This window comes from Bison bison, unplaced genomic scaffold, assembly GCF_000754665.1.
Source record: "Bison bison bison isolate TAMUID 2011002044 unplaced genomic scaffold, Bison_UMD1.0 scf7180017864286, whole genome shotgun sequence".
NCBI lineage: Eukaryota > Metazoa > Chordata > Mammalia > Artiodactyla > Bovidae > Bison > Bison bison.
Window position 1 is genome coordinate 951,608 of NW_011494858.1, and position 25,825 is coordinate 977,432.

A 25,825-nucleotide genomic window follows, 5' to 3' on the forward strand; every position below is an offset into this window, starting at 1 on the left:
AGTATTACTTTACTAGCGTGTGAGATGAGTGCAACTGTGTGGTAGTTTGAGCTTTCTTTGGCATTGCCTTTCTTTGGGATTGGAATGAAAACTGACCTTTTCCAGTCCTGTGGCCACTGCTGAGTTTTCCAAATTTGCTGGCATATTGAGTGCAGCATTTTCACAGCATCATCTTTCAGGATTTGAAATAGCTCAACTGCAATTCCATTACCCCCACTAGCTTTGTTCGTAGTGATGCTTTCTAAGGCCCACTTGAGTTCACATTCCAGGATGTCTGGCTCTAGGTCAGTGATCATACCATTGTCATTATCTTGGTCATGAAGATCTCTTTTGTACAGTTCTTCTGTGTATTCCTGCCACCTCTTCTTAATATCTTCTGCTTCTGTTAGGTCCATACCATTTCTGTCCTTTATCGAGCCCATCTTTGCATGAAATGTTTCCTTGGTATCTCTAATTTTCTTGAAGAGATCTCTAGTCTTTCCTATTCTGTTGTTTTCCTCTATTTCTTTCCATTGATCACTGAGGAAGGCTTTCTTATCTCTTCTTGCTATTCTTTGGAACTCTGCATTCAGATGGGAATATCTTTCCTTTTCTCCTTTGCTTTTTGCTTCTCTTCTTTTCACAGCTATTTGTAAGGCCTCCCCAGACAGCCATTTTGCTTTTCTGCATTTCTTTTCCATGGGGATGGTCTTGATCCCTGTCTCCTGTACCATGTCACGAACCTCCGTCCATAGTTCATCAGGCACTCTATCTATCAGATCTAGTCCCTTAAATCTATTTCTCACTTCCACTGTATAATCATAAGGGATTTGATTTAGGTCATACCTGAATAGTCTAGTGGCTTTCCCTACTTTCTTCAATTTAAGTCTGAATTTGGCAATAAGGAGTTCATGATCTGAGCCACAGTCAGCTCCTGGTCTTGTTTTTGTTGACTGTATAGAGCTTCTCCATCTTTGGCTGCAAAGAATGTAATCAATATGATTTTGGTGTTGACCATCTGGTGATGTCCACGTGTAGAGTCTTCTCTTGTGTTGTTGGAAGAGGGTGTTTGCTATGACCAGTGCGTTCTCTTGGCAAAACTCTATTAGTCTTTGCCCTGCTTCATTATGTATTCCAAGGCCAAATTTGCCTGTTAGTCCAGGTATTTCTTGACTTCCTACTTTTGCATTCTAGTCCTCTATAATGAAAAGGACATCTTTTTGGGTGTTATTTCTAAAAGGTCTTGTAGGTCTTCATAGAATCATTCAACTTCAGCTTCTTCAGTGTTACTGGCTGGGGCACAGACTTGGATTACTGTGATATTGAATGGTTTGCCTTGGAAATGAACAGAGATCATTCTGTTGTTTTTGAGATTGCATCCAAGTACTGCATTACAGACTCTTTTGTTGACCATGATGGCTACTCCATTTCTTCTGAGGGATTCCTGCCCACAGCAGTAGATATAATGGTCATCTGAATTAAATTCACCCATTCCAGTCCATTTTATTTTATTTTACTTTTTAAATTTTATTTTATTTTTAAACTTTACGATATTGTATTAGTTTTGCCAAATAAGTTCGCTGATTCCTAGAATGTCGACATTCACTCTTGCCATCTCCTGTTTGACGACTTCCAATTTGCCTTGTTTCATGGACCTAACATTCCAGGTTCCTATGCAATATTGCTCTTTACAGCACTGGACCTGGCTTCTATCACCAGTCACATCCACAACTGGGTTTTGTTCTTGCTTTGGCTCCATCCCTTCATTCTTTCTGGAGTTATTTCTCCACTGATCTCCAGTAGCATAGTGGGCACCTACGGACCTGGGGAGTTCCTCTTTCAGTATCCTATCTTTCGCCTTTTCATACTGTTCATGGGGTTCTCAAAGCAAGAATACTGAAGTGGTTTGCTATTCCCTTCTCCAGTGGACCACATTTTGTCTCCTTAGGTAGTTTTATTCCAAGGTATTTTATTCTTTTTGTTGCAATGGTGAACACGATTGTTTCCTTATTTTCTCTGATTTTTCATTTTTAGTATATAGGAATGCAAGGGATTTCTTCTATATATTAACTTTATATACAGACTTTACTAAACTCTTTGATTTGCTGTTATTGTTGTTCAGTTGCTAAGTCGTGTCTGGCTTTTTGTGATCCCATGGACTGCAGCATGCCAGAGTCCCCTGTCCTTCATTATCTCCCAGAGTTTGCTCAGAATGATGTCCACTGAATCAGTGATGCTATTTATCTATCTCATTTTCTGTTGCCCACAACTCCTTTTGCCTTCAATCTTTCCCAGCATCAGGGTCTTTTCCAATGAGTTGGTTCTTTGCACTAGGTGGGCAAAGTATTCCAATGAATACTCAGGGTTGATTTCCTTTAGGATTGAGTGGTTTGATCTCCTTGCAGTCCAAGGGACTCTCAACAGTCTTCTCCAGCACCACACTTCGAAAGCATCAATTCTTTGGTACTCAGTATTCTTTGTGGTCCAACTCTCATATCCGTACATGACTACTGGAAAAAGCATAGCTTTGACTATTTGGACCTTTATCGGAAAAGTGATGTCTTTGCTTTTTAATAGGCTGTCCAGGTTTTTCATAGCTTTCTTTCCCAAGGAGCAAGTGTCTTTTAACCTCATGGCTGCAGTCACCATCTGCAGTGATTTTGGAGCTCAAGAAAACATAATCTGTCACTGCTTTCACTTTTTCCCCTCCAATTTGCCATGAAGTGATGGGACCAGATGCCATGATTGTAGTGTTTTAAATGTTGAGTTTTAAGCCAGCTTTTTCATTCTCTTTCACCTTCATCGAGAGGCTCTTTAGTTCCTCTTCTCTTTCTGCCTTTAGAGTGGTATTATCTGTATATCTGAGGTTGCTGATATTTATCCTGGAAATCTTGATTCCAGCTGAGCTTTATCTAGTCTGGCATTTTGTATGGTGTACTCTGCATATAAGCTGTATAAACAGGGTGACAATACATAGCCTTGTTGTACTCCTTTCCCAATTTTGAACCAGTCTGTTGTTCCATGTCCAATTCTGTTGCTTCTTGACCTGCATACAGGTTTCTCAAGAGACTTCAAGTGGTCTGGTATTCCCATATCTTCAAGAATTTTTCACAGTTTGTTTTTGATCCACATAGTCAAAGGGTTTAGCATAGTCAAAAAGCAGAAGTAGATGTTTTTCTGGAATTCCCTTGCTTTTTCTATGATCCAATGGATGTTGGCAATTTGATCTCTTGCAACTGTTCAGTGTACAAGTCTTGCAATCTTGGTTAAATTTATTGCTAGGTATTTTATTGTTTTGATGCTGTTATAAATGGAATTGTTTTCTTACTCCTTTTCAGTAGTTCATTACTGCTGCTGCTGCTGCTAAGTTGCTTCAGTCGTGTCCGACTCTGTGCGACCCCATAGATGGCAGCCCACCAGGCTTCCCCGTCCCTGGGATTCTCCAGGCAAGAGTACTGGAGTGGGTTGCCATTTCCTTGTCCAATGCATGAAAGTGAAAAGTGAAAGTGAAATCGCTCAGTCGTGTCCAACTCTTCGTGACCCCATGGACTGCAGCCCACCAGGCTCCTCTGCCCAAGGGATTTTCCAGGCAAGAGTACTGGAGTGGGGTGCCATTGCCTTCTCTGAGGTCATTACTAGTGTATACAAATACAATAGATTTTTGTGCTAAATTCTATTCTGAAACTCTGTTAAATTCATTTATTAGCTCTAACAGCTTTGGTGCAATTAGTTCTAGTAGTTTTTTCTTTTTTGCATTCTCTAGGATATTCTCTATATAAAATCATGTCATCTGCTAATGCAGTTTAAATTCTTCCTTTCCAATTTGAGTATGTTTTCTTTATCTTGCCTAATTTTTATATGTCTTCTTAAAAAATAGAAAACTTCCAGTAAAATGTTGAATAGAAGTGGCAAAAGTGGGAATACTTGGCTTGTTCTTGATCTTAGAGGGAAGTCTTTCACGACTGAATATGACATTAGCTGTGGGCTTTTCATAGATGTCCCTCATTATGTTGAAGAAGTTTCCTTCTACTCCTATTTTATTATTGTTTTTATCATGGAGTGTCAGATTTTGTCAAATGATTTTTCTGTGTTAACATGATCATATTTTTTATTTTTATTACTATGGTATTTTTATTATGAAATACCTTTTAATATGATAAACCACCTGTATGATGAATTCTTGGGCTAAATCCTATTTGATCATGATATATAATTCTTTTAATATGCTGCTGCATTCAGTTCGCTATTATTTTGTTGAGGATATTTTCATCTATATTCACAATGGATTTTTGTCTATAGTTTTCTTGTGATGTCTTTGACTTTGCTTGCAGAATAATGCTTCCTCTGCTATATTTTTGGGAAGAGTCTGAAAAAGATTTGTCTTAATTCTTCTTTACTATTTGATACAATTCAGCAGTGAAGCCATCCAATTTTGAGCTTGCTTTTGTTGGGAGCTTTGTGATTACTGGTTTAATCTATTTGCTAACAGGTTTATTCAGATGTTTTGCTTTTCTTAGGTCAGTTTTGGTACTTTGTGTATTTTTAGGAATGAATCCATTCCTAGGTGAATCCATTTCACCGAGGTGTGTTGGCTTTTAGTTGTCTATTGTTTGTCTCAACTGTTATTTTTTACCCCAGGTGGCAGTGGTGTTTTCATTTGGCTTTCAATGTTTTCAAGGCATGTCCTACATACAGCTGCTTCTTTGTCTTGAAAAAGTTTACACGTAGGAAAAACAAAGGAGATCTCCATGTATCAGCCCTTTGGGAAATCCACAGACAGGATGAAACAGATAAACACAACTCCTTGAGAATAAGGTCTGCTTCCTCTGGGACCAGTTCACACCTGGAACTCGGCTGTCATCTGTAAGACTGCTGCTATGCTGTAGAAGGGAGTAGGGTGAACATAAATTAAAACTTTGTAAAGTTCTCCTACCATGGTTCAGTGGCCTTTTTCCCAGTTAAGCATTTGCTTGGTTTCCATAAATCATTCACCATCTTCCAGAGCTTTGGTAATGTGGGTTCTGACAGTATGTGCCAGGTTTTTCAGTGTTTCTGGGGAGGGATAAGCTCCTGGAAGTCCCTATGCTGCCATCTTGCTGACCTGCTCCTGATTCATTCATGATGCTAGCATAACTCTAATACCAAAACCTGACAAGGTCATTACCAAAAAAAAAAAAAAAAGGACGTTATGCACCAATATCTCCCAATCAGTGTAATTCATCACGTTAACAGAATAAGGAAGAAAACACATGATCATCTCAATAGGTGCAGGAAAAAAAAGACTTGATGAAATTCAACACTCATTACCATAAAGGCTCTCAGCAAATGAGGAGGAAACTTTCTTAACCTGATAAAGGGCATTTACGGAAAGCCTACATTTAAATCGTACTTAATGGTGAAAGACAGTCTGCCTTCCCTGTGACACTGGGAACAAGGCATAAGTCCACTTTTACCATTTTATTCTACACTGTTAATAGAATCCTAGAAAGGACAGTGAAATAAGAAGTAAAAGGCATGAAAAGATTGGAAAGAGAGTAACTGTTATGGACTGAATTGTGCTTTCAGCCCCACCCCACCGCCCTGGGCAATTCAAATGCAGAAGTCCTAACCCCCAGTACAGCTCAGAATGTGACTATATTTGAAGACAGGGCCTTTAAAGAGGTATGTGCTGTGTGCTTAGTCTCTCAGACGTGTCTGACTATTTGTGATCCCTATGGACTGTAGCCCGCCAGGCTCCTCTGTCAGTGGGGATTCTCTGGGCAAGAATACTGGAGTGGGTTGCCATGCCCTCCTCCAGGGGATCTTCCCAACCCAGGGATTGAACTCAGGCCTCCCACATTGCAGATGGATTCTTTACCATCTGAGCCGCCAGGGAAGCTCTTTTAAAGAGGTAATGAAGGTCAAATGAAGTCATATGGGTGGCCCATAATCCAGTAAGACTCTGTCCTTATAAGAAAAGGGAGACACACCAAGGATGCACATTCACAGCAAACAGGGCATGTGAGGACACACTGAAAAGGCAGCCACGTGCAAACCAAGGAGAGAGGCCTCACGGGGAATGACTGGAAAGGAACACAAGGAAGCTTTCATGAATAATGGAAATGTGCTATTTCTTAACCATGTGGGTATATATAAGTGTCAAGGTTTATCAAACTGTACTCTTCAGTCCTATGCAATTTTATTGTACAAAAATTAAATCTCAATTAGAATAAAAGAAACTGAAGAAAAACCCATAGTATTCTTGGCTTTCAAGCAGTGTTTTTAAGACCCCTTCTTCACTGATATCTCTGATATTACCAATCAATCAACATAAGGGCTTTAAAGGGACCAGCACGTACACTTCTTAAACCACTAAATCATTGTAGGCACTGAGGTCAAAGATCTCATTGATTAGATCCTTGTTGTGGAAAAATAAGGCAAGGACACAGAAAAGAAAACTAATATATATACAGTTGACCTTTGAAGAACGTGGGGGTTAATCCAAGTATAACTTAGAGGTGGCCCTCGGTACAGGCAGTTCTTCCACATTTATAGATTCAACCAACCAAAGACTGTGTAGAATTGCAGTATTTACTCCTGAAAGGATTCGACATGTAAGGGGATTCTGGCAGCTCAACCCTGAGTAGTTTAAGGGTCAACTATAATATATTAATTCATTAAACAAATACATTATGAGCGTCTACCATGTGTTAAGCAACATTCAAGGAGACATGGAAACAATGGTGAACATAAGGAGTGCTTATATGCTCTTGGGAGAAGACACAAAACATACATGATAAGTAAGTAAATTATGTAGTATTTTGAGATACTTCTATCGCAGAGGATAGGCAATGTAGAGCCTCTGGCTTAAGAGACTATTCAATACATAGCTACTTCGGCTCTGAATGTTGGTCTCTTGTGATTGAATTTCTTTTCTGAGTGGGCTAGGCAGGATGATTCAATATACGTGGTTACATTTATTCATAGCTCTGCAGTATGCTTGTCTTCTGTGTTCTGATGATCAAAGTATCAAGTTTTAACAAATTTGTTATCTCAGACTACTGGGAACCAGGAGTAAGATATTGTGGCATTCCTTCTAATGATTAGACATATAATAATAATGCTAATAATAAAAGAAACATAAATAAATGCTCTTTAGGGGCAAGATGGAAATTGTTTCTGTACTTTAGATAATCCCACTTGCTTTTTTTTTAAAATCAGGACCTCTATATTAATCCAACATAGATTGCAAAGAACACTTAGATCATTGCAAGCATGGGCTTACTTAGAGGGAGAACTAGGAACTTCAGAGATTATTCCTCACTTGGGATTACTCCTTCACTTCCAGTAAAAGAAAACTGTGTTTGGGAGTCTCTCAGAGAGTCTCAACCAGTGACAGCTGCTGTATATTATATAAACTAAAAAACTTGAGAGACAAAACGCAGGTCACAGTCAATATCATCAGGTAAATCCAATTTACTCTAGGTTCAGTTCAGTTCAGTTGCTCAGTCCTGTCTGACTCTTTGTGACCCCATGGACTGTAGCACACCAGGCTTCCCTGTCCATCATTAACTCTCAGAACTTGCTCAAACTCATGACCATTGAGTCAGTGATGCCATCCAACCATCTCATCCTCTGTCGTCCCCTTCTCTTCCTGCCTTCAATCTTTCCCAGCATCAGGGTCTTTTCCAAGGAGTCAGTTCTTTGCATCAGGTGGCCAAAGTATTGGAGTTTCAGCCTCAGCATGAGTCCTTCCAGTGAACATTCAAGACTGATTTCCTTTAGGATGGACTAGTTGGGTCTCCTTGCAGTCCAAGGGACTCTCAAGAGTCTTTTCCAATACCACAGTTCAAAAGCATCAATTCTTTGGCGCTCAGCTTTCTTTATAGTCCAAGTCTCACATCTATACATGATCACTGGAAAAACCATAGCTTTGACTAGATGGACCTTTGTTGGCAAAATAATGTTTTTGCTTTTAAATATGTTGTCCAGGTTTGTCACATCTTTTCTTCCAAGGAGCAAGCGTCTTTTAATTTCATGGCTGCAGTCACCATCTGCAGTGATTTTGGAGCCCACCAAAAATAAAGTCTGTCACTGTTTCCATTGTTTCCCATCTATTTGCCATGAAGTAAGTGAGGGGACTGGACAGCACGATCTTAGGTTTTTGAATGTTGAGTTTTAAGCCAGCTTCTTCACTCTCCTCTTTCACCTTCATCAAGAGGCTCTTTAGTTTCTCTTTACTTTCTGCCATAAGGCTGGTGTAATCTGCATATCTGAGGATATTGATACTCCTCCTGGCAATCTTGATTCCAGCTTGAGCTTCATCCAGCCTGGCATTTTGCATGATGTACTCTGCATATACATTAAATAAGCAGGGTGACAAAATATAGCCTTGATGTACTCCTTTCCCAATTCTGAACCAGTCCATTGTTTCATGTCTGGTTCTAACTGTTGCTTCTTGACCTGTATACTGACTTCTCAGGAACCAGGTAAGGTGTTCTGGTATTCCCATCTCTTGAAGAATTTTCCACAGGTGCTTGTGATCTACACAGTTAAAGGCTTTGGTGTAATCAATAAAGCAGAAGTAGATGTTTTTCTGGTATTCTCCTGATTTTTCAAACTGCCAGAACTGAGTTTGAGTGTCTCCTGTGGAGGTATGGGTCAGTATTGGCCTGCTGCAGGGGCAGGGGCTCTGGGTGCAGCTACCTGGGTCACACAGCCTGTGGCATAAACCCTCTTGGAGGAGGTCACCATTAACCCCACCATAGAGCCGCCGAGCAGACAACCCACAAACTGCAGAACAATTATACCAAAGAAATTCTTGCACTGTTAAGGAAGTTCTAGGACCCACAACAGATTTCCCAACCTGGGGATCTGGCAAAGGGACTGAGAACCTCCAGGGAATTTGACTTTGGAGGCCACCAGGATTTGATTACAGAACTTAAACAGGACTGGGGAAACAGACTCTTGGAGGGCACAAACAAAACCTTGTGCACACCAGGACCCAGGAGAAAGGAGCAGTGTCCCCACAAGATACTGACCCAGACTTGCCTGTGAGTGTCCAGGAGTCTCTTGGGAGGCGTGGGTTGGTGGTGGCCTGCTGGCAGGGTCAGGGGCACTGAGTGAGACAGTGGGTGCACCGGACCTTTTGAAGGAGGGCGCCATTATCTTAATTACCTCCACCATAGTTTGGTCTCAGGTCAAACAGGGAGGGAACACAGCCTTGCCCATCAGCAGAAAATTGGATTAAAGATTTAGAACAAGATCCATTAGAACAAGACCCAGTTTCCTCCAGTCAGTCTTTCCCAACAGGAAGTTTCCATAAGCCTCTTATCCATATCAGTTAGAGGACATACAGAATGAAAATCACAGTCAGTCTAGGTTCAGCTTTTCTCAAACTCTCTCAAAGTGTTAAGGGGAGTGAGAAATTGATGACAGAGAAACAAACAGGAGCTAACTCTAAATGTAGTACTGGGCTTTGGAATGGCTTTCCAGCCTGATTCAGGAATGAGAATCAGTGATTGTTCAGGAAGGAGAGGGTCTAGGCAAGCTAGGAAAGAATAAAAACACTGCTGAGTAGGGAGGAAAAAAGAAGAATGAAGAGTGGGTATTTTTAAATTTATGCTTTTGGCTTAAAAGTTCTTTTTCTTAAATTATGATTTTTTTTAATTGGAAGATAATTGCTTTACAATATTGTGTTGGCCTCTGCCAGCTTAAAAGTTCTTGATTCAAGTCTGGATTTTCCATAGTAAGTCTCCTTGTTCCACAGAGCTCAATAAAGGCAACTAAGAACATTCCAAGCATTGATGATTGAAAAACAATTTACATCTCAAGCATAATTCTGACAATACTGTACTGTACTGATATTTTCACAATCACAAGGTTATTTCTTGAGATAAGAATCAGGCCTTTTTTTTTTTTTTTTGAACGTGTTTGGTATTAATAAAGTTGACAGAATGGTGAGGCGGATAGAAGAGGTAAGGGAGTAAGAGACTGATAATAAAGATTAATGGTCCTGCAGTAAATGTTCTATGTAGTACTTAATGATTAAAGGACAACAAAAGTAACAAAGGATATGAAAGAGAAGAATAATATGTTTAAAAATTCAGACACGCTAAAGGGGGAAAGCAATTAAGGAGATGCTAAACCCAGCAGTGTAACTTAGGCAATTAGTGTTAGGTCGTTGGCCTTATGCTAAACAGGGTGTCTGATCCTGCCACAGCACACCTGGGGAAAGTCCGTCTCTCACTGCAAATGCCAGTGCAACAACCTTGCCCTGTACTGTGATCTGTGTGTACCACCAGCCCTGCAACGGGCAGAGCAGCTCCAAGGGGCAACTTCAGCTCCTCAGTGATCAGCTATACCATCATTGTGCTTTTCTCTCCATATTAGAATAAAAGAAGGGAAAAATACAAGACAGCATTTCTTGCGAGTAGAAGAAAAAGTTAATAATTGCTGTGAATACCTTGAAGCAGAACTCTTTTAAAAAGATGAAAAATTTTCTATTTTTCTCACTATAATGCAATAATCCTCCCCCACAACCCCTCAAAAAAGGGGGAAGGAAAAAAAAGAGTAATGAAAAAAATAAAACCATGAGTGAACTGTGCCTGGAAACTGCAGAATTGTAACAGCTTTCTCTTGGTTAAATTGATTGGTCTAGTAACATTATAAAATGACTATTAGGATTCATTGTGCACAACAGAAAGTGCTGAAATGTCAGCAGACTACACAGCAAAAAGTAATGGGTTCTGAATCCGTTAGTCAAAAATGATTTTGTTTCAAATTAGAAATTGATTTTTTTGGGGGTGGGCACAAGCCCTTTGTAGACTTCCGGCTTCTGTAGCTGGGCCTGGGAGAGATTAACCTCCACAGCGGGGCTGGCCTGATGACACCTTTTCTCAAAGTGCCTTCTCAATTGCAGCTTTCTAATGTTGCTGTGGTCTCAGCCAATAACACAAGTTATTTGTCCCTTTGCTATTACACTAAATTTTTCTCATATTGCTATTTTATTTTAGTGCCGACACACAACACAAGTTTGTTGTCAGTTTAACAGAAGACTATGTTGAGCCTTGCAGTGTAACCGCCACAGCGATTTCGATTGGTTCTCCACTCTCCAAAGTGCAGTGACTCAGAACAGAAGAAGCCAAAAGTAAGAATGTCCCATCTCTGAAGGATGACTAATAGACAAAGTAGATAAGATTCCATCTCAGATACAAAGTCTCCTCAGTTTCATTTCTGTTTCTGGTAGCAAAGTCTAAAAAGACAAGAGTTGTTCTAAGTTGTCCTAAAACAGTAGAGGTATGCAGAACTTTTGTCCTATATCAAATGAAATGTACCTTTGCTCTTTTTTCAAACTGTGGATAGTCTCCCTTTTGAAACTTGGACTAATTACCTTCTTTTAATTATCTGGGAGAGGACTAAATGGTTTCTAGATTAATCATAATTAAAACCAAAAACGTGACAAAGCTGGCAGTTGATGAGGAAAGGCAGGGAGTAGTATACCTATAAGATCTCATAAAAGTAAAGTATTAGTTGCTCAGTGGTGCCTGACTCTTTGCAACCCCATGGACTGCAGTTCTTCTGTCCATGGAATTCTCCAGACTAGAATATTACAGTGGGTTGCCATTTCCTTTTCCAGGGGATCTTCCCAACCTAGAGATTGAACCCAGGTCTTCTGAATTGCAAGTAGATTCTTTACCATCTAAGTCACCAGGGAAGCCCCAGGAAGACCTCATAAAGCACTGTACAATTCTTAAATAAATAGATGTGAGAGTGACTAGAGAGATTATGAGAAATTGGTTGGTTAACACTAGCAGTGGACAGTGCTAGCTAGCCCAGTAAAAAGAGGTAAACAAGGAGGAAATTGAGGTTAATGGTTGTGAACAGGCAAGAAAGATGTCTGGGAAAGAGGAGTGAACAGAAGTGGGCTCTGAGACCTTTTGGGGCCCTTTGCTTTCTGCACATCTTCTGACCAATGAAGCTCAGACTTGTTCCATTCTGTCCCAGAGTCCTTCCTTTAATGATTCCAGGAGAGATTAAACCAAAAGCCACTTCAGAAACAACTGGGACATGAAATTAAATTTAACTGCTTCACTTAATATTCCATATAGTTATTTATAACTGATTTCTTTTAAAATATCTACCACATATAAAATAGAAAGTATTACTGGTACTTCAAAGACTGCTAGGCAATACAGGCTTAACTTATGAGGTTCTGTTTTAGCCACAATGACCTCTCTTCCACCCTCCTCATATTTCCAGTTAATTGAGGATTAATTGCAGTTGTTAGAGTTTACTTTCCCAGCAAAGATTTATGTTAAATTTCTGGTCCTCTTTATTCATTTTAAGTATTATTTTGTGTCTATGACCATGCTAAAGCTGAAACTCCAGTACTTTGGCCACCTCATGCAAAGAGTTGACTCACTGGAAAAGACCCTGATGCTGGGAGGGATTGGGGGCAGGAGGAGAAGGGGATGACAGAGGATGAGATGGCTCGATGGCATCACCGACTTGATAGACATGAGTTTGAGTAAGCTCCGGGAGTTGGTGATGGACAGGGAGGCCTGGTGTGCTGAGATTCATGGGGTCGCAAAGAGTCAGACACGACTGAGCGACTGAACTGAACTGAACTGAACTGATGACCATATTTACTGCTGAATAATTCTTACAGTTGGCTGCTTGCAAAAAGAGGGACACATTAGACAGTTTCTCGTGAGTCCTCTAAGAGAACTGTTGATGCAATTCACTGATCCAGGAGACGTGCCACCTGTGGCCTTGCAGGTGCATGCTGGTTTGTAACACGCTTAACTCTTGCTCCAGGGTTACAGGAAACCATCTGGAGTTGATGGCTAGCAACCACTAGCAACCTGGCCCCCAAAGCTTCCCATTTTGCTACTGCAGATGCTGAGCTCACCTCTTTGGGATCGACATGCATCTTTCTTCTGACTTGTCCACAGGGCATCATCTTCCATCTGTGACTGAAACCCAACTGTCTTCTTATCCCTTCTACTTGCTCCACTGTTAGTGGAGTCTTGGCACTTTTTGCTGGACGGTGATGTTCCAAGTGTCCAGTCATCACACTCTGATTTCAATAAACTGAAAAGAATAAACATGAATGAGCTATAGAGAGCACAGAAGGGGGAATGGATCACACAAAAAAAGCATATAAATTTAGCATGAGTTGAAATGCAATTCATGGCAGTAGAAACTTTTTCTTATTTTTTTATTGATATATAATTTAAAAATTTTACTGAAGACCTGTTCTGTGTCCTGCCAAAACAACTCTGGAGTTGTGGTTCTTATCCTCAAAAGTTTATATTTGGAGTTGGGGAAATAAGAGTCAGACTCATGAAACTGCTAATAAAGCCACAGACTATGACTAAGAACCAGAGTATCTGTAGAAATAAAAAGTGTGCTAAAACAAGACTTGCATAACTAAAATGTTTCTGAGTACTAAAAATGAACATAATGGATTAAAATATCACCAGTTTGCTTCAAAATGCATTTGTGTTTCTCGTTTTTGATTGTTATGGTATTTATTATGTACTCAGAGTATATGAGGAATAGTACTATAATGCATGTGGGAGAATTGGTCTCTGTCCTCATATAATTTCATTATAAAGTCAACAAGGCAAGTATGGAGTAAAAGAAATTTTAATGAAAATAAACACACATGCATGTGTTTTTCTCTCTAGTAAAATATGCTCCCACCATTAGCACAATTCCTCTTGGAACATTTTATTTTTTAGAGAGAAATGTTATCATGATGTGCATCTCTTACTACTCTACCAGTCCCTTCCTTCTAACTATCATGAAGCTCACCGCAATCTCGTGATACTTTCGTTTTGTCTTGCCTATGACCATAAACAATGTGGAAATTAAAATGAAGAAAAAGAATTTATTCAAAGAGTAATATTCTAAAAACTAGAATGTTTAAACTTCCCAGAAGGAGAGGCAATCCCTAGACTAGAACAAGTTGATGGAGTATTACTGGATCCATTATGAATTCCACGAGGCCCTTGACCAGGATTCAAATGACATAAACCCATCAGAGTCACTGGGCTTGTTTTGTGTGGATCAGAAATTTTCGTAATGTTTGCTCACACCATAATTTATTAATAAAAGTCCATATATTACATAGCTTTATGTTCAGAGTGGTATAAAGAAACTAAAACTGTTAGCAGTATGGTTTTATATGGGCATAAAGCAGTGTATTAAATTTAGGAGCTTAAATTTTTTTTACCAGAACCCAAGGGTCACTTTTCCTTATTGACCTGCCAATGGACGTGTATCTTAGCTCATAAAACTTCTTTTCATGCGGCAGGAAGATAGGCAGAATAAAACTACATCATTGTGAATGTAAGATAAATTTACCTCAACCCAGAAGTCCCAAATCCTGGCAAATTCAACAACTACATCTCTACTTGTTCTTACAGTAAAGTTAACATCACCAAGACTAGTGGATTTCCCTAAGTCATACATTCTCGGGTCACTCACGCTCCCAATACTAGCCAGTGTTGATCATTCCCAATACTGAATCCTCCTTCCATTTTACACAGAGGTTTGTCTGTACCTTTATTCCAAATCCCATCCCAGGAACCTGGATTCTAATTTCTCTGAAATAAAGATGATTAAACAAGAATTTTCTTCTTTCATTTACTTCCAAATTTACCCATCTACTATTCTTCTTTTAACATCTCTGAAGAGGGGGCTTCCCTGGTGGTTCAGTGGTAAAGAATTTGCCTGTCAATGAAGGAGACACTGGTTTGATCCCTGATCCAGGAAGATTCCACATGCCGTGCAGCAACTAAGCCCGAGCACCACAACTCCTGAGCCTATGCTCTGCGTCGAGAAGCCACTGCAGTGAGAAACCTGCACGCCACAACTAGAGACCAGTGCCTGCTTGTCACAACTCGAGAAAAGCCTGTGCAGCAACAAAGACCCAGCACAGCCAAAAGCAAAAATACAGTTATAAAAAACCTCAAAAGAAAATCATGCCTTTCACTCATGCTCTTGCTACCATTTGACCCATGCCCTCTGTGACTACAGCCGCCAGTCATCTCCTTTTCTTATCGCTTACAAACTTCTCTGTGCTTTCCCAGGATTACAAATAAGACTGGATGTTTCATTAAAAATCAAAACCTAAACCTAAATCCAAAAACTGCTCCCTTAAGTGGGAAAGTTACAGTAATACTCAGTGTCAGAGAAAGTGTGGGCACGAGGATTTTATTATAGTCCTGGGGAAACTGCAAATTGGGATAACCCTTTGGTGAGTGATGTGTCACTACAAGATAAAAGTGCACCTACCCTCTTACAACTGTACTTTTAAGCAGTTACCCCACAGATTACATAAACGACAGCAGAATTAGGAAAGTCTCTCACTCTATATACAAAAACTCCTAGAAGAAAACAGGCAGAATGATCTTTGACATAAACTGTAGCAATATTTTTTTTTTTTTTGGATCTGTCTCTTAAGCAAAGAAAATAAAAACAAAAATAAGAAAGTGGGACCTAATTAAACTTATCCCTGGAGGAGGAAATGGCAACCCACTCCAGTATTCTTGCTTGCTCACGGACAGAGGAGCCTGATGGGCTACAGTCAACGGGGTTGCAAAAGAGTCAGACATGACTTGGTGACTAAACAACAACAGCAATTAAACTTAAAAGCTTTTGTACAGCAAAATAAACCACTGAAGAAACAAAAGACAACCCACCAAATGAGAGATAGTTGGTGGAAATATAATCACTATTTTACAAATAACTTGGGCTTCCCTTGTGGCTCAGAATCCATCTGCAATGCAGGAGACCTGGGTTTGATCCCTGGGTTGGGAAGATCCCCTGGAGAAGGGAAAGGCTACCCATTCCAGTATTCTGGCCTGGAGAATTCCATGGACTGTATAGTCCATGGGGTTGCAAAGACTTGGACACGACTGAGTGACTTTCATTTCAGTTCACTTTTAGATGAAACATAATCTATAAAAATTTTGAATCACTATGTCACACAGCTGAACTAATACAATATTGTAAATCAACTATACCTCAATTAAAAAAAATAAATAAATGAAAAAAGAGAAAAAAAGAATGAGGTAGTTCTCTACACCACTGTGAATAAACTTCATGACATAGTATACAGTTAGAAAAAAGCAATTTGCAATAAAAGAAGGTATACTGTGATCTCATTTTTGTAAAAAAATATACAAAAATATTTTTTAAGTTCTGGGTGGATAAATAACAAACCAGAGAAGTAGAAACAGAGTTACCAAGGGAAAGATTTCTATAATTTATATTTTTCTGAATACTTAAATTTCTTACAAAATGCATGTATATTTGTAATTATAAAACAAAAACTTTCACAATCTTCCTTGTATTACTATAATCTCTCTCCTTTGTCAAGCTTCTAGAAAATAATTTTAATAGACATGCCTACTAAAGCTATATTTTAGAGAACAAGTCTAGTGGCATTTTCTGTTTGTTACAAGACCATATTGTCATGTGACTCCTGACAACTGACTCCTTTCTTAAAACTTATTCCCTTGGAGTTCAGGACAGACATCTTGATCGGTTTTCTAGTTCTAGGAGGCTGTTGCTCAGTTCTTTTACTGGGATACTTCTACTTCCCTCTCTGAAATGCAGACATTCCTGATGATCCTGTCCTCGTCTTTTTTCTCTTTCTCTGAGCGATCCTGGCCACATCATCGTATCTTCCTTCAATTATGACTTATAGATAGATTCATCTCGCCCACAATGCTCTCCAAAACTGTTGACCTGTTCCAGAAACTGTCAAAAAACTGTGAAGGGATGTCTTTTCCAACCACTCCAAAAACCAACTCATGTTAAAGCAATAAATAATCTTTATCTTGAAACTAGTTCCTCTCTGTTTCCATTCTCATTTAATGTATCACCATCCTCCTTGTTACTAAGATGAAAAACCTCAGCTGTTTCAAAATCTGCTTTCCTTATTCCTCTTCAATAAATTGCCAAGTCATTCATTTATATATTCATCAGATATTTATTGAGGACATACATATATATGCAATGGGGCTAGGGCTGGCATTTATGGAAAACAAACATTTACTGGGGCCTTGTTCTGTGCTAGGTGCTGGGGGTACAAACACAAGCAAGACCGGGATCCTGTTCTCAACGTGATTTTATTGGTGGAGACAGACATGAAGACATATGCTTTTTTTGGGGGAGGTCATGCTGTGCGGCACACACAACTTTCCCAACCAGAGATCAAACTCATGCCCCCTGCATTCCAAGTATGGAGTCTTAACTACTGGACTGATGGGGAAACACAAAACAGATAATTTTTGATATGATATGATACATGCTATGATTCAGGAATATGCATGCTGTTTGTTGTTGTTGTTGCTCAGTCACCCAGTCACGTGATCCCATGTGACCCCACGGACTGCAGCATGCTAGGCCTCCCTGTCCCTCACCATCTTCCGGAGTTTGCCCAAGTTCATGTTCATTAGTGATGTCATCTCGGCATCTCATTCTCTGATGCCCTCTTCTCCTTCTGCCCTCAATCTTTCCCATCATCAAGGACTTTTCCAATGAGTCATCTGTTTGCATCAGATGACCAAAATACTGGAGCGTCAGCTTCAGCATCAGTCCTTCCAGTGAATATTCACAGTTGAGCTCCTTGAAGATTGACTGCTTTGATCTCCTTGCTGTCCAAGAGACTTTCAGGAGTCTTCTCCAGCACCATAGTTCGAAGGTATCAATTCTTTGGCATTCTGCCTTCTTTATGGTCCAGCTTTTACAGCTGTATGTGACCACTGGGAAGACCGCAGCCTTGACTATATGGACCTTTGTTGACAGAGTCATGTCTCTGCTTTTCAACACACTGTCTAGGTTTGTCATCACTTTGCTGCCAAGAAGCAACAGTCTTCCGATTTCATGTCTGCATCACCATCTGCAGTGATTGTGGATCCCATGAAGAGGAAATCTGTCACTACTTTCACCTTTTCTCCTATTTGCCATGCAGTAATGGGGCTGGATGCCATGATCTTAGTTTTTTTAATACTTAGTCTCAAGCTGGTTCTTTCACTCTCCTCCTTCACGCTCAAGAGGTTCTTTAGTTCCTCTTCACTTTCTGCCATTGGAGTGATATCATCTGCATATTTAAAGTTGGTGATGTTTCTATCCACCTATCTTGATTCCAGCTTGTAACTCATCCAGCCTGGCATTTCTCATGATGTGCTCAGTGTATAGATTAAACAAACGGGGTGACAGCAGACAGTCCTGTGGTTCTCCTTTCTTGATCTTGAACAAATCAATTGCTCCATACAAGATTCTAACTGTTGCTTCTTGAAAAGAAACCTGGAGACAGGTAAGATGGTTTCTCAGGAGACAGATGAGATGGTCTGGTACTCCTATCTCTCCAGGAGCTTTTCACAGCATGGTGTTTATGGGGGCACAAAGGCAGGGCATTTAACTCTAATTGCATGACTGAAAAGAAATTCCTGAAGCATTCAAACTAAATCTTGGTGGATAAGCAGGGGATAAGGAAGGACTTCCCTGGTACTCAGATAGTAAAGAATCTACCTGCAATGCAGGAGACCTGGGTTCAATACCTGGGTCGGGAAGATCCCCTGGAAAAGGGAATAGCAACCTACTCCAGTATTCTTGCCTGGAAAATTCCATGAGCAGAGGAGCCTGGCAGGCTATAGTCCAGGGGGTCACAAAGAGTTGGACATGACTGAGTGACTAACACACACACACAAGGAAGGACAGTAGGATGGAAAAGATACAGTATTAGAAGGAAATGGTATTAACGAATATACTAAGTATCAAAACTTCATAATATATTTTGGGCAACTTAAAAAGTTTGGTACTGTTATAGCATCAAGTGTGGGTATTGGGTATGCACAAGTGGAGGGTGAAGCAAGACAGACGGGAAGGGTAAGGTCATGAAAGGTTTGGTTTTTCATGTCATGGGGCTTGAACTTTATCTTGTCAGCAAGACGGAGTCATTAAAGGGCTCTAAGGAGAGAAAAATGACATGCTCCAACTTGAATTTATGAAAAATTACCCTGGCACAGGTTAGAGAATGGATTGGATGAGTGCAAAGGTGGCTGAAACAGCTCTGATGAGAGATGGTGCGAGTCTGTAATAGAGAAGTGGTAGAAATGGGAAGGAGGCAACTTTTAAAATATATTTAGGATTTAAAATTGGTAGAATTTGATAAGTGTCTGAATGTGAAGAGCGAGACAGAGGAGTGACTTGAGAATGAATGGCAGAATTTGGGTGGATAAGCAGTAGAGAGAAGGTGGTGGTGGGGGGCGGGGATTACATGTAGCTTGAGGTGTCTACAAAACATCTGGAAAGGTAGTTCAAGAGAACGGATGGATCAACAACCCTGCAGCTTTTTGCTTATTGGCTGACTGACTTTAGGGTGGCGGAGTTGAGAGAGACAGAGTTGAGAAAGTACGCGCTTTACTTTCAATTTTGCCTGTGAAGGAGGAAGGCATTCATTCCTGTGAGTGAAAGAAATGGGTACTGAAGAGAAAAATAGTGTTTTAGAGCCAGTATTGAGGGAATTCAAGGTAAAACGACCAAGAACAACAATAACATTGTCCCACCATGTTGACAGCCTAACAGGCTTAGAAATTGTAGATTTGCTTTGGGGCTCAGGGGCATAGATGTAAAAGCAGAGAAAGCAGCCTGAGAGCTTGATCCAGGGTTAGGATTCTACGTGGAGGGTGCTTCACACCAGAGGTCAAGGGAAATTTGTATACTGATAAAAGAAGAGTTTAGGCCAACCGTTTGGTCTAGAGTGTACATGGAGAAAAAAGGAAGACAAAGAGGGGACTGAAAGACTGGCAAAAAGGGGAGAAGTGAAGGATTTAGATGTCTCTGTAAGGTAAAACAAAGACAAAACAAAACAACAAGAAAAGCAAACAAAACTTTTGGTATAGTCTATGTGAGAAACGAAAACATGACTAGACTCAGGGGAAAGAGGTGGAGTATAAAGGGAGTACCAGTCAGAGATTTCTGTGATGGAAACGCAGGAGGGGAGAACAAGTTCTGGACATGGCCATGGATGGCATGGCTAAAGAAAACTGGAGTGAAGTGTGGAAGACAAATCTCCTTAACTATGGCAACAGAGATCAACCACACAGATACTGGAATCACACAGGATGGGGTTAGGAGATGTCGCGGGGGGCGACTTTGAGTGGATGTCAACTTCTGAGATGATGATAGAAAACAAAGAAAAGGAAGAATGGGTTGTAAGACCAGATACCCTGAGATTCGCATAGAGGAGGCTTGCTGCAGAGAAAATTATAGTTAAAAGTTTGAGATGTTGGTTCAATTAAAAACAAACAAACTGTGAGCTTAAAAAAAAAAAGTTTGAGGTACTGGAATGAGGAAGACAGGAAATGCTGGTACTATAGTCTGTGTGGTTTGCCAGAGGTGACAGAGAAAATGGCCTGGAAAGCAGCATGCTCAGAAAAGATGCCAAACTGAGGCAGTGATTCACAGCATGATACACAGTTCAAATTATCTGGGAAACATTTTAGAAGAGTGATGGGCTATCCTTCCCACTCTTAGAAATGGAATGAATCTGTCTGGAGTGAGTCACATGGCATGCCTCCCTCTCTCCTCCTTTAAAGCATCACAGGTAATTCCACTGTCCAGCAAGTACTGAAAATCACTAAACTATGGCCAAGAATGGGAGAAATCATTTCTTGCATGTGAAAAGGCTGAGGATGAGAAGAGTTTAATGTCTGTGAGACAGGGGTTCTGTAAGGCACCTTTACGAAATGCTGGTGGGCAGAGGAAGGAAAGGGGTGTTATGGTGTGAGGAAAATTAGGGAAGGGAAGATAGATTTTTAAGAGAATGAAAGCACAAGAGAGAAAATCAATACAAATTACTCAAATTTTGGCATGAGTCATTTAACAAAACTTGAAGGACAAGTCCCTGATTTAGAAGATAGAATAGGGAAACAGACACGTATGAAATCTTTTCTTCCTTTCTCCAGTGGCCAGTTTAGGTACCAGTCCTTCCATGTCTAAATAATTGCTATATTGTCCAATTCCTGGCTCAGTTATGGAATCAGCCATTTCTTCAAGGAGATCTGATATTAATATCTTTTAGTTTTTTTTTAAAGCTGATAGGATCGGATTATTACTGCTCCTCAGTTCTCATAGAGTAAGAGACTATATGCATGTATGTATGTACTTATGTATTAATTTATGTATCGAGGTAAACATTGAGAATTATGAGTTTACACTAGTATCTCCAATTCAAACCCCAAACCAACAGGGTTCATTTCAGGCTTTTACCTTTCCATATATGTAACTCCATTCTGTAACAGATAAGAAACTTGGCTACCATTTCCTTAATACAATTATTTACTTAATTAGTCCTCTTGTATGAAAAGAGGACTATATTCCATCACCACTGCCATAATCCCTAGCCATCCCTCCCCTGCCAATCACCACAACACTGTTCTGGGTATTTCCACTAACACATCTTTGTACAGGCACTCTCTATACTAAGTTCTCACTGGGCTACCTCTGCAGTGAGAAAGTCTTCTTCCTTGGAAGAAAAGCTATGGCAAACCTAGACAGCACATTAAAAAGCAGAGACATCACTTTGCCTACAAAGGTCCATACAGTCAAGGCTATGGTTTTTTGAGTAGTCATGTACGGATGTGAGAGTTGGACCATAAAGAAGGTTGAGCAGTGAAGAATTCATGCTTTCGGATTGTGGTGTTGTAGGAGACTCTTGAGAGTCTCTTGGACTCCAAGGAGACCAAACCAGTCAATCCTAAAGGAAATTAATCCTGAATACTCATTGGAAGGACTGATGCTGAAGCTGAAGCTCCAATACTTTGGCCACCTGATGTGAAAGAGCTGACTCATTGGAAAGGACCCTGATGCTGGGAAAGATTGAGAGCAGGAGAAGAAGGGGGCAATAGAGATTGAGATGGTTGGATGGCATCACCAACTCAATGGACATGAGTTTGAGCAAACTCAGGGAGATAGTGAAGGACAGGAAAGCCTGGCATGCTATAGTCCATGGGGTTGCAGAGTTAGACACGACTTAGCGACTGAACAACAACAACAGAGATCTTAGAAGCAATATTAAGCTGCCTAACAAATATTACTGAAGTTGCAGAAGGAGAAGAGAGAGAAAATGAAGTAGAAAAAATATTTAAAATAGTATGTTAAACAAATAATGGCAGACTATTTCCCAAATATGATGAAAAATGTTGACCCACAGATCACAGCCAAACTGTTGAAAACCAAAGACAAAGACAATTGCAAATGACCAGATAAAATTCCAATTACATACAAAACAATGATTTTGACAGCTAACTTCTCATAAGAACAATGAAAGCCAGAAGATAGTAGACAATATCTTCACAGTGCTAAAAACCAAGAAATAAGAAAACCCAAAATTTCATCTTAGAATTCTGTATCTCATGAAAATATTCTTCAAAAAAAGGAAGGAGAAATAACATTTTTCAGATAAACAAAAACAGGGAAAATGTGCTGTTAGCAGACCTACACAACAAGAAACAATATGTTTTTCAGGTTGAAAGAATCAGTTAGAAACCTGGATCTATGAAATGAAGAGCATCAGAGATAGGACATATGTGAATAAATATAAAACTCTGTATTTTCTCATTCTTCCCTTAATGTCATTAAAAGATATTTGTGTGGATGCTAACTAATTTCAGTTGTGTCCAGCTCTCTGTGACCCCATGGACTGTAGCCTGCAAAGCTACTCTATCCATGGGATTCTCCAGGCAAGAATACTGGAGTGGGTTGCCATTTCCTTCTCCAGGGGATCTCCCCCACCCAGGGATCAAATCCACATCTCTTGTGTCTCATGCATTGGCAAGTGGGTTCTTTATCACTAGCGCCAACTAGGAAGCCCCATTAAAAGGTAAATGCACGTTTAAAGAAGAGAATTTATAATACACTGAGCTGTAATATATATGACAATAATATCACAAAGAATGGAGAGATAAATATATAATATAAAAGTTCTTTAGTCTACATAAAATGATACAATGTTAGTATTATATAGACTATAATAAATTAGGAAAGCATATTATAATCCCTATCAGATCAGATCAGTCGCTCAGTCGTGTCCGAGTCTTTGCAACCCCATGAATCACAGCACACCAGGCCTCCCTGTCCATCACGAACTCCCGGAGTCCACTCAGACTTACGTCCATCGAGTCAGTGATGCCATCCAGCCATCTCATCCTCTGTCGTCCCCTTCTCCTCCTGCCCTCAATCCCTCCCAGCATCAGAGTCTTTTCCAATGAGTCAACTCTTCGCATGAGGTGGCCAAAGTACTGGAGTTTCAGCTTTAGCATCATTCCTTCCAACAAAATCCCAGGGCTGATCTCCTTCAGAATGGACTGGTTGGATCTCCTTGCACTCCAAGGGACTCTCAAGAGTCTTCTCCAACACCACAGTTCAAAAGCATCAATTCTTCGGTGGTCAGCCTTCTTCACTGTCCAACTCTCACATCCATACATGACCACAGGAAAAACCATAGCCTTGACTAGACGAACCTTTGTTGGCAAAGTAATGTCTCTGCTTTTGAATATGCTATCTAGGTTGGTCATAACTTTTCTTCCAAGGAGTAAGCGTCTTTTAATTTCATGGCTGCAGTCACCATCTGTAGTGATTATGGAGCCCAGAAAAATAAAGTCAGACACTGTTTCCACCGTTTCCCCATCTATTTCCCATGAAGTGATGGGACCAGATGCCATGGTCTTCATTTTCTGAATGTTGAGCTTTAATCCCTATAGAAGTCACTAAAGGAAATCAAAGAGCTATAGCTAATGAAATAATAGAGAAATTGTTAAAAATTGAAAAAGATTACTATTCTCCCTTTTCCCTCCCCAAAAAAATAGAAAAGAAAAAACAGAGGAACAGAGAATAGATATGATTAGCAGGAAGGAAATCCAATAGTATCAATAATTAAAGTGAATTAAACATTCACATCAAATAGAAGGAAGATTGTTAGGCTACAGAAAAATGCAAAGCCCAAGCCACATATTGTTTACAAGAGTCATACTTTAAATGTATAAGGGTAAATAGGGTGACACAGAGGATGGAAGGAGGCAAGCCAAGCAAACAGTACACATGGAAGGCTACAGTGGTTGTAGGATCTCAAATAAAGCAGACGTTAGGTAAAAGAGTAGAACCAAATATAAGAGAAATATTTCATCATTAAAATATATCATCATGATTAAAGGGGGTAAATCATTAGACACATATAACATTAAGTAATATGCATTATCTAAAACAGTTACAAAATACACATAGAAAACTCATAAGAGAAAGGAAAAGATAGAGAAATGCACCATTATATTTAGAGATTGTTATCAACTGATAGAAACAAGAAGACAAAAATTTAGTAGGCTACAGAAGATCTGAATAACACTATTCATCAATTTAATTTTCATGTATAGAACATTATGACTCAATAGCAGAATATAAATGTTTAAAGGTACACTTGGAATATTGACCAAGACAAATCAGATGTTGAATCAAAAAATAAAATTTAATACATTGCAAAAGGATAAACACCTATAGAATATGTAACCACAATGGAGCTAAATTAAAACCAAAATACAAGGTATCTAGAAAAGTATGAAGTATTTGGAAGTTTTCGAACATACTCCAAATAACTCATGGGTCAAAAATTCACAAGAGAAATTAATATGCATTTTGAAATAAATGACAACAAAAATATAACCTATTAAGGTTTGAGGGATACAGAAGGTAAGTGCTTAAATTCTTCTTCTAGAAAAGAAGAAAAGTTTAAAGTCAGTGACATAATGGGACTTTCCTGGTGATCCAGTGGTTAAGATTTCATGCTCCCAAAGTAGAGGCAAGGGTATGATCCCTGGTCAGGGAACTAAGATTCTGCATGTCACAAAGCATGGCCAAAAAAAAAAAAAAAAAGTCAATGATATACTATTCCATTTTACACAGCTAGAAAAATAAGAGCAAACTAGATATAAGGCAAGTATAAAAAAGGAAACAATGAAGAGTAGAACTCCATGAAATACACAATAATAAAAACATAAAAGCTAGCCTTTTGAAAGTTATAATAAAACTGATACACTCCTAATCCAAGACAAACTAAGAAAAAGAAAAAACTTATGAATATCATCAATCAGAGAGGGGATATCACTGTAGATATCCCTGTAGATGGTACAGATAGTAAAAGAATATTAAGGCTATCTCATGAACAACTTTATGCCACCATATTCAATAGTTAAGATGAAATGAGACGCACATATCTCTTGAAAGAAACAACTTGTTAAAACTGACTCAAGAAGAAACAGGAAATATATGAATAGCCTCATATCTAAAGAATTGAATTCATAATCAAAACATCCCTACAAAGAAAACTGATCAGATAACTGGTATCTTTTATCATATTTAAGGAAGAAATATTACTAATTTTATACAAGCTTTCAGTAACTAAAAGAGGAGGGAACTCTTCTCAACTCATTTCATGTTACTATGTGATACCAAAAGGTTATTAAGTTATTACAATAAAGTAATATTACAAACTGGTATCCCTCATGGACACAGACACAAAAATCCTCAACAAAATAATAGCACATCAAATGCAGCAATATATAAAAGGTACTACATAATGGACAAATGAGTATTTTTCTAAAATAAAATGTTGGCTTAACATTAGAAATCCATGTAAATTGTCACATTAAAAGAATAAAGATGCAAAGCCATATGATTATATCATTAAATGTAAGAAAAGCATTTGAAAATAAAAACTAAGCAAACTAGGGAACTTATTTACCATGAAAGTTTAGTCACACATTACTATTACACACATATTTAGTCATATATT

The 25,825-nt window shown here is 39.3% G+C and overlaps 1 protein-coding gene across 1 annotated transcript in view; it reads right to left on the reverse strand.

Moving 5' to 3' along the window:
* Nucleotides 1-25,825, reverse strand: part of KIAA1328 (KIAA1328 ortholog) — a 419,817-nt gene that overhangs the window by 76,588 nt on the left and 317,404 nt on the right. The window contains exon 10 of the mRNA XM_010849781.1: nt 12,872-13,053. Coding sequence (XP_010848083.1) covers nt 12,872-13,053 — 182 coding nt within the window. The remainder of the gene's footprint in view (nt 1-12,871; nt 13,054-25,825) is intronic.